This window comes from Dermacentor albipictus, chromosome 8 (genome assembly GCF_038994185.2).
Source record: "Dermacentor albipictus isolate Rhodes 1998 colony chromosome 8, USDA_Dalb.pri_finalv2, whole genome shotgun sequence".
In the NCBI taxonomy this organism is placed as follows: Eukaryota; Metazoa; Arthropoda; class Arachnida; order Ixodida; family Ixodidae; genus Dermacentor; species Dermacentor albipictus.
Window position 1 is genome coordinate 2,833,128 of NC_091828.1, and position 16,310 is coordinate 2,849,437.

General features: G+C 47.8%; 2 protein-coding genes across 3 annotated transcripts in view; one reads left to right on the plus strand and one right to left on the minus strand.

Annotated features, from left to right (window-relative positions):
• The window catches only part of LOC135921170 (uncharacterized), a 266,494-nt gene that overhangs the window by 180,794 nt on the left and 69,390 nt on the right, over window positions 1–16,310 (plus strand). The gene's annotated exons all lie outside the window — the stretch shown is intronic.
• Window positions 8,025–14,332, minus strand: LOC135921159 (uncharacterized). The gene is made up of 8 exons (XM_065455468.1): window positions 13,814–14,332; window positions 13,597–13,722; window positions 12,872–13,031; window positions 12,551–12,714; window positions 11,863–12,071; window positions 10,831–11,236; window positions 10,591–10,691; window positions 8,025–9,856 (listed from the first exon to the last, which is right to left on the minus strand). The coding sequence occupies exons 1-8, from the start codon at window positions 14,113–14,115 to the stop codon at window positions 9,795–9,797; spliced, it is 1,530 nt and encodes a 509-aa protein (XP_065311540.1). The 5' UTR covers window positions 14,116–14,332; the 3' UTR covers window positions 8,025–9,794.

The following is a 16,310-nucleotide window of genomic DNA, read 5'->3' on the forward strand; positions in this document are numbered from 1 at the left end:
CCTCGATGCGACATCCGCTTCAGAGGGCACGGCACCTGGCTGACTAATAGGATGGTTAAGCCACCGCTATGCCTCTCGCAGGTATTGTCGCAGATTTTCACCGCAGCAACAACGGTCTACTGCCTTTCTTCCGGGTGCCTTGTGCCAATGATACCGTGAACTTCCCTATCTTCGATCATGGTTCCGCGAGTGTGACGTCATTACTCCACAGCGTACTTAAGGAGCATCGACGCGACATTTTCTTCAGAGGGCACGGAAGCTGGCTGACGAACAAGATACTTAAGCCACCGCTACGGCTTTTGCAGGTATTGTCGTAGGTTTTCACGGCATCAACAATGAACAACGAACTACTGCTTTTCTTCCGAGTGCCTAGTGGCAATGATACCGTTCACCGTTCTATCTTCAATCATCGTTCCGCAAGTGTGCCGTCATCACTCGGCACCGTACTTACGGAGCCTCGATGTGACATCTGCGTCAGCGGGCACGGCACCTGACTGATGAACAAGATGCTTAAACCACCGCTACGGCATTCGCAGGTATTGACGTTGATTTTCACCGCAGCAACAACGGACAATGCCTGTTTTCCAAGTGCCTCGTGGCAATGATACCGTGGACTGCCTTATCTTCAATCATCGTTCCGCAAGTTTGACGAGATTACCCGACACCGTACTTAAGGAGCTTCGATTCGACATCCGCTTCAGAAGTCACGGCACCTGGTTGACAAAGGAGATGCTTAAGCTACCGCTTCTGCTTTCGGAGGCAAGTGCTTTGGACAAAACAACAGTTTACCGTAGCGACAAACGCTTTTTGATTGTCATGCAAGAGTTGTGATATTTTCTATGACTGCTGTTAATGCTTGTCTGGTTTCTGATGGCAGGAGATGTTGAGAATCGGGGCCAATGGTAAACGAGATGCTGGAAGAAATTACTGAGAATCTGGGTGCATTCTCTCATCACATGGATGACACGGAACTGAAATTGAAAAACTGAGTGCAAAGATAGACAGAATGACTGACAGACAGGACCTCTTTGGTGCAGTTGATACAATAAACAAGATGAAAGGCAAGATACAAAGTATAGTTCCACATGAGGCTACCAAGCTACTTGATTACAAGGACAGAAGCCGACGTAATACTTTATTACTCATTGCCCTCACTCAGACCAAGACTGACTCTGGTGTGAAAATAGACTCAAAAGTAAAGGAACTTGTTCTGGAGACTGTATTTCAAAAGACCTGGAATGTACAGGTTCATACAGTTAAGCGAATTCATCACCTTGGTAAACAACTAACCAAAAAAATTAGACCAGTTGTTGTTAAGTATTACGACTCCAGAGAAAAAAAGCGTGCTGCAAGAAAGGTGCAAAGCTAGTACTGCTAGGCGTGTTAGCTCTGCCTAGGCCAAAGAAACGTTATATATACGCTGAAAGCTATGGAAAAGCGCAGCCGCAGACAGGGCCATGAAACAAAGCTGTGTTTATTCATGATAACATTCGCTTAAACAACGATACATATTTTAGGGACCGCAACCGAAGTAAACGCTACCTGGTGCCTACAAGCTTACGACATAAGGTTGATAACAGAAAGCAGCACGAATCAAGTCGGTCAACTGTCATTGTTGATTCTGATACCAGGATGCTCCTGAGAGGAGAGCTGAGAAGATGGAAAGAGATAGCGGGGCCCATGAATAGGGGCACCAACCATTAGAGATTCTCCTTATTATACTTTTAATAAAGTTTATCTATCTATCTATCTATCTATCTATCTATCTATCTATCTATCTATCTATCTATCTATCTATCTATCTATCTATCTATCTATCTATCTGCTACCAAACGCAAGACCTCGGGCTCATCAGCTCAGATATTGCTACACATTTTAGGCTTGAATGTGCGGAGTATTGTAGACTACACTGTTATAATGTTTACTTTTTTCTCAAAGCCCACTTGTTGTGGTACTAACAGAAATGTGGTTGCATAACAAATTTGTGACGACTGCCTTATTTCTCCCGTCTATAGAATGTTTACGAAAGAGAGGGACACACATGGGGGGGGGGGAAGGGCTTGTATTGTAGTAAAATAAATTCTGTATCTGCTGTAGTAATGGATTGCGGTGTTCCTGAAACATTTTCGTACAACATTAATATTCATGGCATTGCTTACGTAATTGGAGCAGTGTATCGTATCGCGCACCCTCTGCCTCGCCTCCGTTCTTGGAAAAACGAAATCCATTTCTATGTGCAAATTTCAATGAAAACGGGAGACTAATATTGACCGGCAAATTTAATCATCACATAGAGTGGCAAAACGCATGAAGTGTTTGCTCTAATTCGTCAAGCGTAAAGAAGGGATTGGAACTTATGTTGATGGATGTATGACCTGATCGAAATTGTGCAAAAAAGCACAGGAGCAACGCCCACATCGCTGTCATTGTTGAATCTGGTGCTTTTGCAAAATGAAATGGCTGCATATTAAGAGGTGTACTTGTTTGTCTTTATTGGGTGACCACGTTTTACGGCCTGACAAATTTTATCACACAGCACAGGACGCGCCTGCAGGTATCGGAATTTTCTAGAATGTTATCGATGGTTCCTTCCATTGTCTATGACCGAACCTTGTGTAATCTGATTGCATGTGTGCGCGATGCGAACAATGTAGAACTTGTAGAATCTAGAACAGTATAGAACAATGTCGAATTGCGATAACATTTTTAGGCTGGTAATCGTGTCACCCGATATATACAAGAAAGTACACGTGTCAATATGCTACCGATATCTAAGGAAAGATTTAGTCAAAGAAATCCTCCGTTATGACAGCGTTGACCTGCTAGAAACGCGTAGACAAAAAACTTGTTGGAAAATATTATTCCAAATAGTGCAAGGCCAAGTAGGTAATAGGAAGGAAACATACTGGCGTCTGGTAAAGGGAGCTCCAGAACCAACCTTAATCGGCCATTTCATGATTACAACGCGCACACTGATACGCTCTCAATATTGAAGTGAATATTGTACACTTTTCTTTATTTTTCTTTATTACCCTCCCTGCAAGGACCTTCGAAAGAAGGTTGACAGTATTGCCAAATAAAAATAAATAAATAAATAAACCTAGAAGTGGCCCTAGTCAAACTATACCAAATACCACGTCTGAAAGCACGCTATACTGTTTTTAAATTCGCAAAGCTTCAAAATAGGGTACCATTTGTGTTAGGCAAGAAAATTTATAAATGGTCTGAAACCAGTCTAAAAAGTGGCACCGTGCTTCACCTCATTTACATAGCCTCTTGGCGCCTAAGGAAAAGTGCATGGACTTGAGCGTGCATATACCTTTAAGAGAGTCCAAACTGATTCTAAGTTAAATACGCCATTGCTAAGTAGCTGCAAGGCCTTTCGCTCAAGATGACGCTCCTGGATTACATGTATTAACCTGCATGTTGCTGTCTGCTCTCAGCTGGATTCTCACAATTATTAAGGCTACAAACTTTTTAGTGTACGTAGTGAGACGGGGGCAGTTTGCGGGAGGCAGGGACAGGAACTGTCAGGCAGTACCCGCAGCGAAGTTGCACAAAAGTTTTTTTTCAGTCCTGCAACATCGTAACTTGCAAAGACATTTGTAGGGCTGCCACATTCATATGGGGACGGATAACAAGCGAAGATGTTAATCTGCATATATCCGCTATATGCATGGCCTGCATACGTTTGAAATCAAACATTTTTTGTTTCTTTTTATACAGCAGCACATTACGCGGGCACAAACACTGACTCTAGCACCACACATCCAATGCACCTGACAAAGCCACTGCTGCAGCCGTGCCGGCATCTCCGACGGGCGTGGATTTATAGCCACAGAAGCGCAGGCCACGTACACGGGCGCCATCGGCACAAAATTACCCCCTCTTCCACTTCCCGTCTGCATTGCTCCGGTGCTGGGCCACACTCTTCCACCCTCTTCCCGTCTCGACTGCTGCAGCGCCGACACCTCGTACGCGCATGACGTTTTAACCACAGAAGCGCAGGTCACGTGCGCGGGCGCCATCGGCACTCACTTACCCCCTCTTCCACTTCCCGTCTGCATTGCTGCGGTGCTGGGCCACACTCTTTCCCCTCTTCCACTTCCCGTTTCGACAGCTGCGGCGCCGACACCTCGTACGCGCATGACGGTTTAACCACAGAAGCGCAGGCCACGTGCGCGTGCGCCATCGGCACACACTTACCCCCTCTTCCACTTCCCGTCTGCGTTGCTGCGGTGCTGGGCCACACTCTTTCCCCCTCTTCCTTTTCCCGTCTCGACTGCTGCGGCGCCGACACCTCGTACGCGCATGACGTTTTAACCACAGAAGCGCAGGCCACGTGCGCGGGCGCCATCGGCACACACTTACCCCCTGTGCTATTTCCCGTCCGCAATGTTGCGGTCCAGGGCCACACTATTCCGCCCTCTTCCCCTTCCCGTTTCGACTGCTGCGGCGCCGACACCTCGTACGCGCATGACGTTTTAACCACAGAAGCGCAGGCCACGTGCGCATGCGCCATCGGCACACACTTACCCCCTCTTCCACTTCCAGTCTGCATTGCTGCGGTGCTGGGCCACACTCTTTTCCCCTCTTCCCCTTCCCGTCTCGGCTGCTGCAGCGCCGACACCTCGTACGCGCATGACATTTTAACCACAGAAGCGCAGGCCACGTGCGCGGGCGCTATCGGCACACACTTACCCCCTCTTCCACTTCCCGTCTGCATTGCTGCGGTGCTGGGCCACACTCTTTCCCCCTCTTCCCCTTCACGTCTCGACTGCGCGGCGCCTAGACCTCGTACGCGCATGACGTTTTAACCACAGAAGCGCACCCACGTGCGCGGGCGCCATCGGCACACACTTACCCCCTGTGCCACTTCCCGTCCGCAATGTTGCGGTGCTGGGCCACACTATTCCCCCCTCTTCCCCTTCCCGTCTCGACTGCTGCAGCGCCGACACCTCGTACGCGCATGACGTTTTAACCACAGAAGCGCAGGTCACGTGCGCGGGCGCCATCGGCACTCACTTACCCCCTCTTCCACTTCCCGTCTGCATTGCTGCGGTGCTGGGCCACACTCTTTCCCCTCTTCCACTTCCCGTTTCGACAGCTGCGGCGCCGACACCTCGTACGCGCATGACGGTTTAACCACAGAAGCGCAGGCCACGTGCGCGTGCGCCATCGGCACACACTTACCCCCTCTTCCACTTCCCGTCTGCGTTGCTGCGGTGCTGGGCCACACTCTTTCCCCCTCTTCCTTTTCCCGTCTCGACTGCTGCGGCGCCGACACCTCGTACGCGCATGACGTTTTAACCACAGAAGCGCAGGCCACGTGCGCGGGCGCCATCGGCACACACTTACCCCCTGTGCTATTTCCCGTCCGCAATGTTGCGGTCCAGGGCCACACTATTCCGCCCTCTTCCCCTTCCCGTTTCGACTGCTGCGGCGCCGACACCTCGTACGCGCATGACGTTTTAACCACAGAAGCGCAGGCCACGTGCGCATGCGCCATCGGCACACACTTACCCCCTCTTCCACTTCCAGTCTGCATTGCTGCGGTGCTGGGCCACACTCTTTTCCCCTCTTCCCCTTCCCGCCTCGGCTGCTGCAGCGCCGACACCTCGTACGCGCATGACATTTTAACCACAGAAGCGCAGGCCACGTGCGCGGGCGCTATCGGCACACACTTACCCCCTCTTCCACTTCCCGTCTGCATTGCTGCGGTGCTGGGCCACACTCTTTCCCCCTCTTCCCCTTCACGTCTCGACTGCGCGGCGCCTAGACCTCGTACGCGCATGACGTTTTAACCACAGAAGCGCACCCACGTGCGCGGGCGCCATCGGCACACACTTACCCCCTGTGCCACTTCCCGTCCGCAATGTTGCGGTGCTGGGCCACACTATTCCCCCCTCTTCCCCTTCCCGTCTCGACTGCTGCGGCGCTGACACCTCGTACGTGCATGACGTTTTAACCACAGAAGCGCAGGCCACGTGCGCGGGCGCCATCGGCACACACTTACCCCCTCTTCCACTTCCCGTCTGCATTGCTGCGGTGCTGGGCCACACTCTTTTCCCCTCTTCCCCTTCCCGTCTCGGCTGCTGCAGCGCCGACACCTCGTACGCGCATGACGTTTTAACCACAGAAGCGCACCCACGTGCGCGGGCGCCATCGGCACACACTTACCCCCTGTGCCACTTCCCGTCCGCAATGTTGCGGTGCTGGGTCACACTATTCCCCCCTCTTCCCCTTCCCGTCTCGACTGCTGCGGCGCTGACACCTCGTACGTGCATGACGTTTTAACCACAGAAGCGCAGGCCACGTGCGCGGGCGCTATCGGCACACACTTACCCCCTCTTCCACTTCCCGTCTGCATTGCTGCGGTGCTGGGCCACACTCTTTCCCCCTCTTCCCCTTCCCGTCTCGACTGCTGCGGCGCCTAGACCTCGTACGCGCATGACGTTTTAACCACAGAAGCGCACCCACGTGCGCGGGCGCCATCGGCACACACTTACCCCTGTGCCACTTCCCGTCCGCAATGTTGCGGTGCTGGGCCACACTATTCCCCCCTCTTCCCCTTCCCGTCTCGACTGCTGCGGCGCTGACACCTCGTACGTGCATGACGTTTTAACCACAGAAGCGCAGGCCACGTGCGCGGGCGCCATCGGCACACACACCCCCTCTTCCACTTCCCGTCTGCATTGCTGCGGTGCTGGGCCACACTCTTTTCCCCTCTTCCCCTTCCCGTCTCGGCTGCTGCAGCGCCGACACCTCGTACGCGCATGACGTTTTAACCACAGAAGCGCAGGCCACGTGCGCGGGCGCCATCGGCATACACTTATGTCCCGTTCACACTGGACATTCGGCGTCTGGAGCGGCGCCCAGTTCTGGCGGAACCCAGTTCGGCGGCGGCGAAATCCGTCGGAATAGCCCCTTCCGCGCCGATCGCTCCCGGACCGATTTTTGCGGCAGCTGCCGCCGGATTGCCTCGCCGCCGCGCGGCGCTGACCAATGGGGGAGCGCGAAACAGAACTTCCAAAGATGGTGGCCGAGTCTCACGTCATGTCGCAGTCGTCGCAGTCATCGAAGACATCGAAGTCCGCCGCGAGATCCACATCCGAAATGCTCATCGAACTGGTGCGCAACCACCCAGTCCTCTACGATAAGCGGCACTTGAAGCACAAAGACAACGTGCTAAAGGACGACTTGTGGCACAAGATCGGTCGCGAGCTTGGGTTGAGTGGTAAGTGCGTGTTCTGCGATCTTTGTTCCTTGATCATTTACATGTACCAGCTGCGCATTGCGATGCTAGAGCTTCGCGCTAGGGTATCAAAAAAGTTCTGAAGTCGTCCATAAAAAAGTCGCAACGCTTGTTGCTCGGCTAGCGAACGCGTTTGTTTTTGTTCGACGGCCTGCCAGCCGAGTGCACATGTGCGCCGCGTGCGCTGTTTACATTCTCTGAATCTAAACAGCACAGGGTCATGGATATTGTAGCGATGCCTTTTCCCGATGCTAATGCCTTTCGGCGCGTCGAACGAGACATTTGGCAGGCGAGTCATAGGGCAATATAAATACATTGCGCACTATGGTATTTTGATTTAATCTGTTTTTATATATATATATTCTCCAAGGAAAATACTTTTCAGTGAATGTGTAGCCTAACATTGCACACATGGTATTCCACTGCTACATTATTAATTGGCATAACAGTGCATGCAGTAAATGTCAATGATACCGATATAAGGAAGTGTTACGATTTCACTTGTGAATGGCTAATTACATCTTTGACCGCATGCTAAACCTCTGCATGTATGTGTCAATAAAAATGATATCTTTGCAGGAATGGCAGCACAAAACAAATTTAAAAACTTAAAGGACACGTTCCAGAAGTATCGGAACAAAATAAAGGACTCTATGAGAAGTGGAGCAGGTGCGGCTGACGTGCCGACAGTGAAATGGGTTCATTTCGAAGCGATGTTGTCTTTGATGGGCCCGGTGATGCAAGAACCGATGTCAGCTCAGCATGACTGTTTTGGTTTACTTTTATTACTTCAATTTCAGTCAATTACAAGCAGGATATGAACAAAATAATTACAAAGGAAAAAACACACGCATACATCCTATAGACACAATATGCTCTTTATTTTACATAGACACAGTTGGTCAACTAATTTGCAAGCAAAATGTACATTGAATGCACTGCAACGGAGGGAAATGAATGGCTTGGCATCAAGGTACAACAGTAGTACACAAGTGATGGCGCACTGTGCATAGAGAATAAACACTGTGACCATGTAAAGGGAAGAACTGTAAATAACTGTGCAAAGATTGATGAATAACCTTTATATAAGTGGCGATGTGAACGTGTCAATAGTCATGCAGTTACACTCAGAGCAACACGCACAAATGATGCGATGGCAAAGCTAAATATTTCGTAAGTATTGATATGTTGGCCACATCCTCACTTTTGCATAATAAACATAACACTTAACGAGTAACTGCTCTGATGAACTACATGTGCAGGAACAATCACTAATGAATAGCGAAGTACTACTAGATGATTTTTGCATGATGAATAATAACAGTAGCATATTTTCGAAGCTCGCTATGAAATGACTTGCGTAACCTATGGCGTGGTGAACATAAGTATCATTTTTTTTATTTTTTCAGCATCTGCACAAACATTGATTTCCCGAGCCGTGAAGGGTAAGTTGGAAGGCACCTCTCACAGCACTTGGACAAAACAAATAGAGAAAGCTTGCAATAAAGCCCAAATTTTTTTATCCGGGCAAACAATTTTAGTGGTCATAAAAAGCAACGATGTGCAGGAACTTTTCGTCAGAACGGTTTAGCTTACTTAAATATAAATTTTATCCACTCAACTGAAAGGGGATTTTACTGCACACCTGTGTTGTCTGATGCCAGTTCAAAATCGCCTGCAGCTGAAGAGGACAATGTCTAACAATAACACATTTACTTTTCAGCACAAAAGGTTTGTTAGCAAGGTGCAGGCTACTCTAAAAGGATAATTTTTTAAAGTTTAACAAGGCAAACCTTGTTGCCCAAGGCCAATTCAATCTCTCTGGCTAGAAGAGGCTAAACTCAAACATTCCACACATTTTATTTCCTTCTCATCCCGACATAAAGCGCGCACTTGTACCACATAAGATCCCATTTTCATGGAGACGGAAAGCAACAAAATGGAGTCTGCACTGTGAACATTACTCTTCAGCAGGTCCTTGCAATATGTGCCGTTACATAGAAGCATAAAACGCATGCATACCTTCTGGAAGAAGTGCAGACCATTACAGGAGCTCAAATAGTCTGCAAATCTGCACGGATAACAAAGAAGCACTTAATGAGCTAGTCTCGTGATTTATCTTCCTTTGCAATTATGCGCTCCACGAGCTCAGCTCATCTTCCCTCCTGAAAGGGTAAATGGACTCGTATGTCAACAGAACCAAATAACTGCACTAAAATTGCACTGAGTTCAATGTATTGCGGCTTCAGTAGGTATTTTCATCACTGCATGGCACACAACTGGAAAATTCCACTGAAAGATCTTATTTCTCAAGTTGCCCTACATAATTTTGCGTTGCTTTAATAAAGCAACTGTCCATGTTCATTTCATGCAAACAATATTCTAAAAATCTGTGAGGAATATTTGAAGCTCAAAAGTGTTTCCTGTGGTTTTTTTTGGTGAATGACACATAACACTGAACACCAGTCGTGCTTCGCCAAAGCACAGGCATGGAAGACAGCACGGAGGTCGTCGAGCATAGCCAGCTGGAGGATACCGTTTAAGATGCAAGCTCCGTAGACGAGCTTTCCGGAGCAGGATCGTCGCCACTTTGCGTGACACCTGCAGTCACAGAACCAGATAGGTGAGAGTAATGTTTTTAAGAGTGTTGACCTCAAAATCCCCCAAAATAAGCTTGACTTCATTCTTTTGATTAGGTTCAGTGCACTCTATATGTGGTAACAGCATTTTTTTTGTGCAGGTCAAGGTACAGCGGGGATACCGACCAAGAGGCAGCATTTCAAACTGAAAGGCAAGTAGTTGCATTAGGATCACTTAAAAAGTCCGCATGCATGCGTGCTATTCTATCCACAGATATTATGTGAATTTGTAGCACAGCGTGTGATTGACAATGTAAACTTAAATTTTCTCCTCTGGGTGAACAGGCCACGTAAGATCCCCAGACTGTCATGCACTGATTCCAGGTAAGATCAGGGCACACACAGTGTGAGGATTATGTTGCTCAAGTATACACCATTTTTCTTTTTTTTCAGATCTGCACAATCAGTGTCGCACGTCGACATTGCGTCAGAGTGTCTACAGCAACTGCGTGCGGTCAAATCATCGCAGTCATCGAAAGAAGCACACGACTTGCTATACTTCTTCAGCATGACCATTGCCCAGCAACTACGTCTACTGAATACGCATCAGCAGATAGATGCAATAACGGCACTACAGAAGGTCATGCATGACAAAGTGATGGAAGCAAAGGAGGAAAGAGACGTGTCAAAATTAGCTTTGTTGCTGAATTTTGCCTAATACAAGCACCCTCAGTATGCAATAAAATTTTTACTCACCACTGTACAGTGTTCTGTCCATGATCATGGACTCTTGCCAAGGGATCTGGCCGTCACTGACAAAGTACTTGGCAAGGTCGTCCCGCATTTTGTAGGCAGCTCTTAAGAAAGAAGTATCACAAAATTATGCATATGCAGGAGTAGCAGTAGCAAGCAGTGGACTACCCAAAGTCATGATTTTGCATGCTTCCTGGGAAGTTGTCCATAATTATGTAACGAGCCACATGAAAACTTCGTTACCTGGTTGAGTGACAGCCTGTGCTACGCAGAGGTGGCAGTGCATTGTTGCTGCTGTCCTCGGCCCTCCAGCTCCCTTCACTTATGTTTCCCTGCCAGTCTACATGGTCAGCTGTTCCAGGAGGGCAGTATGCAGATCGGGAAGTGGGGGACTCCTTGAGCAGGAAGTTGTGCAGGACTACACAAGCAGAGACAATCCTTCTCACATTCTCGTCCTTAGCTTTGAACGGGCGGCGCAGGATGCGCCACCTCTGTGCCATTATGCCAAAGGCATTCTCTATGACCCGACGGGCTCTGCTGAGACGGCAGTTGAAGATCCTTTTTTTGTGGGTCTCGACAAAGTGGCTTGATGAAGAATCACCTTCTAATGGCTGCTCCTCTGTGCTAGCAGGCAAAAATGGGTGAAGACCTGCATGACAAGTTAGGCACATATTGAGCTGCAAAAACAAAATTTTCTGCAACAGCAGTGACAATGTCCAAGCAACAAGGCGGAAGAGCAGTATGTGCATCTTTACTTGCTTTTGTACTACTGTATTGGTTATGTGTCAAGAAAATGCTTCCTCAGGAAAGTAGGGAAAACCATAGAAATGGCCTTCAAAACAAAAGTGTAGAAATATGTCAATGAAGTGTTTCAGGCACCTCCATTGGAAAAAGATTACCATGCTAACTCACACGTGTGTATGTTGTATATTTACAGCCCGATATGCACACGTCCAGTGAAAACCACATCCACTAAGGGGTAACACTGCTGCAGCAAGACTGCAGCAATGCAGTCTTGCTTTGCAGTGCAATGCTGAGAAAATTGCACCTTCAAGGACTATGTGATCATCTGAAGCTCAATTCCTTTTTTTGAAGTACCTACATTCAATAAGCACTGTCGGTGAACATATTCATTCATGTGTTTGACGGGCAATGCAATCACAATGTGTTCTGAGCTGTTCATTCTTCTGTGAATTAGGAAAATAACCAGCTTTAGGTACGTATAATTAAAACAATGCTGCTGAGCATGCAAAGTAATGAAAAGGTTAAACTTGCTTTTCCTGGGATACGGCCGCATCATGTATGTCTTAAGGGGAAATGCTTCATCTCCCCCCAGGTAGAAGGGAATGTTGCCAACGTTGCCCAATGGTGCATCATGGGGGAATCCTTGCTTGTTGGAAAGAATGGCGTCTTGTAGCCTACTTCTGCTGAACACACCACCATCTGAGTCGCTGCCATGGTGACCTATTTCTACGTACAGAAATCTGAAGAAGATAACAAAAACACTCCTCTTTAAACACTAATTTTTGAACCTGTTAGGTTGTCTGCAAAGTAGAGGCTAAAGAAAAGAAGCTATGTAACACAAAAGCAACGATACAACTTTGCAGCCTACATTAGGTAAGGTGTCCTTTTCTTTTGTATTTTGAAAGAGATGCACACTTTTTGCAATAATTGCACATACACATGTAAGCAAGCTTACTACCTTATACTCAAATATAATTTCTGGGGTTTTGTATGTAAACACTTCAATATCATTACAAGGCGCGCCGTGGTCAGCGACCACGGATTAACTTTGATCAGCCGGGGATCTTTACTATTCACCTAAACCTAAGCACACGCCTTTCATTCAAAAGAAATCCTCAATATGCTGTTGAACTCTACGTCACAATGAGCATAATTGTACCAGGTTGTGCTGACAATGATTAATTTTAGTACCAGTAACGCATCAATTCCGTGCAAGTACCTGTAGCAGGCGTCGCTGATGGCAAGCAGAGATTTACTGAAAAAGTTTTTGTAGTTCCGGTCCTCACTTCCTGATTTGGAAGGACATTGAATGGCAACATGTTTTCCATCAATTGCGCCCACGCAGTGGGGCGTGTTCCACCGCTCCTCGAAATCACTTGCAATCTGAAGGATGAAGGTACACGAGATGAGAATGCATAACCCTGTCCTGTGAGCGAGAGCCACATCAATGAAAGCAACCATTGCAGAGATGACATATCAGCTATGTACGTGCTATCACAAAGTACGTGCATTGAAGACCATGTAATAACATCGTGTTTACCCGCAGCCACTCATCTGCACTTGATGGACAGGCAACGTACAAAGGGCCAAGGACGTCCCACAGCACCTGGCACACCGACGACACAATGCCACAGGCTGTCGAGCGTCCGTTTAGGAAGCTAAAACAAGATGAGCGGAGCGTTTCCCCTGCAGCCAAGAACCTGAAGAAAAATATAAAGAAATTTAGAGAGTGTGCACAATTCCATGTAGGTGCAAGGTTATCTATATGGGAAAATCTGCATGTTCAAGGGAAGCCACGCGCATCTTTACAAGTACATTGTATTGCACATTGCCTCACCTGTTCTGTGGCTATGACATCGGTTGCATCTTGATCAAAGCCAAATAAATCACATGTGATGCTGTTGGACATACGAATATATAATTTATTGCGATATTTAGGACAACTTATGCAACGTTACAATTAATAATAACGTGGCGAGATAAACATTTATTCTCAGGCGCCATGAAACAACAAAAGTGTCGCCTATGCTGAGGAAATGCTGCCTATGACAAGCATGCTTTTGACATCTGCTCAATATTGACATACTTAAATGCCATTCACAGCACTACATGAATCGTATTTAGTTAACGCAATTCCAAGCAGACACTCTGGCCGGTTCATTGAAACCACTCGAAAAATCTAGAATGCATGTTTTCAGTTACACAATTCTCAGTGAGCCAAAGCGTCCTCAACAGTTTCATGTGCATGTGTTTTCGACATCTTACCTGACAGTTTGCGCAAGCCGGTGCTCGGGACTGATCGCTTTTCGGAAATTCGTATCTTTCTTCCGAATGTGTGGTCCGACGAGCTGCACGAGCATGTCGAAAGAACGTGGAGGCATCCTCAGGTACCTAGGAATACAAAACACAGTGCGTATAGCGACATCGAAGTATTTAACTGCACGTGATTGAATGTCACAAATAACAATACATCTCTACTTACTCTCTGTAGTACTCCACGTCGCGATTTCGCAGGAGGGGTAGCAGTTGTGTGGCGTGACCAAGCTGTTCGCGCTCTTGCAGAGCTGGGCGAACCCACCAACGCCGCTGCCGCCGTCTCTTCGGCGAATGCTTCTGCGCGTCATGCATCGCCAGAAAGGTGCTTGCCAACAGGCCGAGCAGTACTGCCTCTTCTTGCTCGGGGTTCATCATTGTCTTTCCAAGTAATGGTGGAGACGCGCCACATAAACACACGAACTCGACGCGAGCGGAGACAACTGCTGCAATTTCGAGCCGCGCGAACATCCGGGATATCCCGCGCTTGATTAGAGGTTAGCACTTTGTGGGGCAGATGGCGCTGTATGTCTTTCCGGCGGCGCGGTGCGCAAGCAGTGTGAACTACGCGATTTTCGGCGGCAGGAGAATTCCATTCGCTGTAGACACCGGATTCCTCAGTGTGAACGTGCCATTACCCCCTGTGCCACTTCCCGTCTGCATTGCAGCGGTGCTGGGCCACACTCTTTCCCCCTCTTCCCGTCTCGACTGCTGCGGCGCCGACACCTCGTACGCGCATGACGTTTTAACCACAGAAGCGCAGGCCACGTGCGCGGGCGCCATCGGCACACACTTACCCCCTCTTCCACTTCCCGTCTGCATTGCTGCGGGGCTGGGCCGTTATACGCCGCATGACGCTATAACCACAGAAGCGCATGGCACCGGCGCCTTTGCCACATTTTTTGCAAAGCTGCGCGCGCAAGGGTCAGCCGCGTGCTGAGGGTGCGCCGTCTGATAACGCATGCACGGGATGCATACGATAGGTAGACGTAAAGAGCTTCGCTGTACAAAAAAGAAAACAGCAGTTGTCTGCCTAACATGGCTGCCAATAGAAATAAAAGTAAACCGTTAGATCGTAATGTAAAACTAGAACCCCGACAAAAACCAACCCGCATTTAGGCTAATGAAAATGCAAGCACAGATGAAAAAGAATGTGCGACCGGGCTAGGCTGTGCATGGAGGCTTGGTTGAAACCTGAGTTCATGCCATCTGGTTATATTCTAGTCGACTGCAAGCCTGCCATCGTCAAATGTAACAGTATTTTCTATCTATAATAATTATTTATAATCAATTATTGCTGTCAAAAACTAATCTACAATGATCGAAATTCAGCATTTCCTGACACGAGTCAATCACCAGTCTTCCACCAAGTGCAAGCTGTGCATGAGGCTGAGCAATCGGGTAATGAAAAATAACAATATGCTTCTCTACATCTTATTCTTGTTTCTCTTCCACTTTCTTGTTCTAGCATTAGAATTCATGCCGACTTTCGCATTCTACACATTTTACCACCTGCTAATATTTGATGCGTAATGCATGCTTCAGCAACAGCGAAAATGCATCCTGCCAACGGTAAATAATCTCGCGGACAACTTTCTGGGGCAATTAAGGCAAAGCTACGGAGGCAAAGCGCGCACAAGTGAGAGCGCTTCTGGAAAGACACCCATGTTTTCATCCGCGCTGGTATAAGCTCGGCCAGAGAAAACATAAGCAATTTATTCGCAGAAGTAAAATAAGGTAAAACACACCGCCGAATGTGAAAGTTTATTTATATTGTGCCCTTTCTCTTCCGCCTCGCGGCAAACGCGATACCGTCTCACGTGAAGCTGTGTCGATTCAGCGTCTATTCCGAGGAACCAAAGGCGCTATCTTAAGCTGCCGGACTACTTGGCGCCGTAACACATGTGTAGTACACACGCGCCCGTACCTTCCCCTTCATTGCCACATGAAGCTGTGCGCAGGTATAGTGGTAGAACAAGGAGTGCCGTTGGAGCGAACGTTTCGACGTGAAAGTTACAAAGACGATCCAAGACTGGGCCAAAGCCACCATGCAATCACCCCCAATGCAATTGCAAAGGTTGATGGGCTGATTCCAGCACATGTTGCTTGTTCACCTTTTTTCAACATTTCAACTCTGTCTTCCTTTGCGAATCTGTCATTTTATTATTGTGTCAATGCAAATGTAATACCAGAGAATTATTAAACGGAGCTTACGAGAAATTCGGGCTTGCTGGTAGACAACGACAGAGTAATTGAGCAACATCGAGACACAGACAGAGGAGGCTTGCATGTCTTGTCTGATGCAGCCATGCATCGTCATTGCGTAAACATATAACCTTTCGCACAATATTACTAAAATGAATAAAGGCAGTAATGGGTACACAATAATGACAGCATATGGCATCATACTGCTAAGGTGATATGCCGAAGGGCCTGCTGTGGTTTGTCTCACACATAACGTGCTGGAGAAGACGGCTATTTGCTGTGGCTGTTGCTGGTTTTCAACACTAAAGTAAAATAGATTTCAAAGTTGCAGAAATGTTCAGAAGAGCAGCGGTGGAGAACACATAGCATTGCTTTGTACGAGAACGTACAATAATCATTTATACCCGACAGACAACATATTTTTATTAAATTGAGAGAAATTTACACCATACATCATTAGA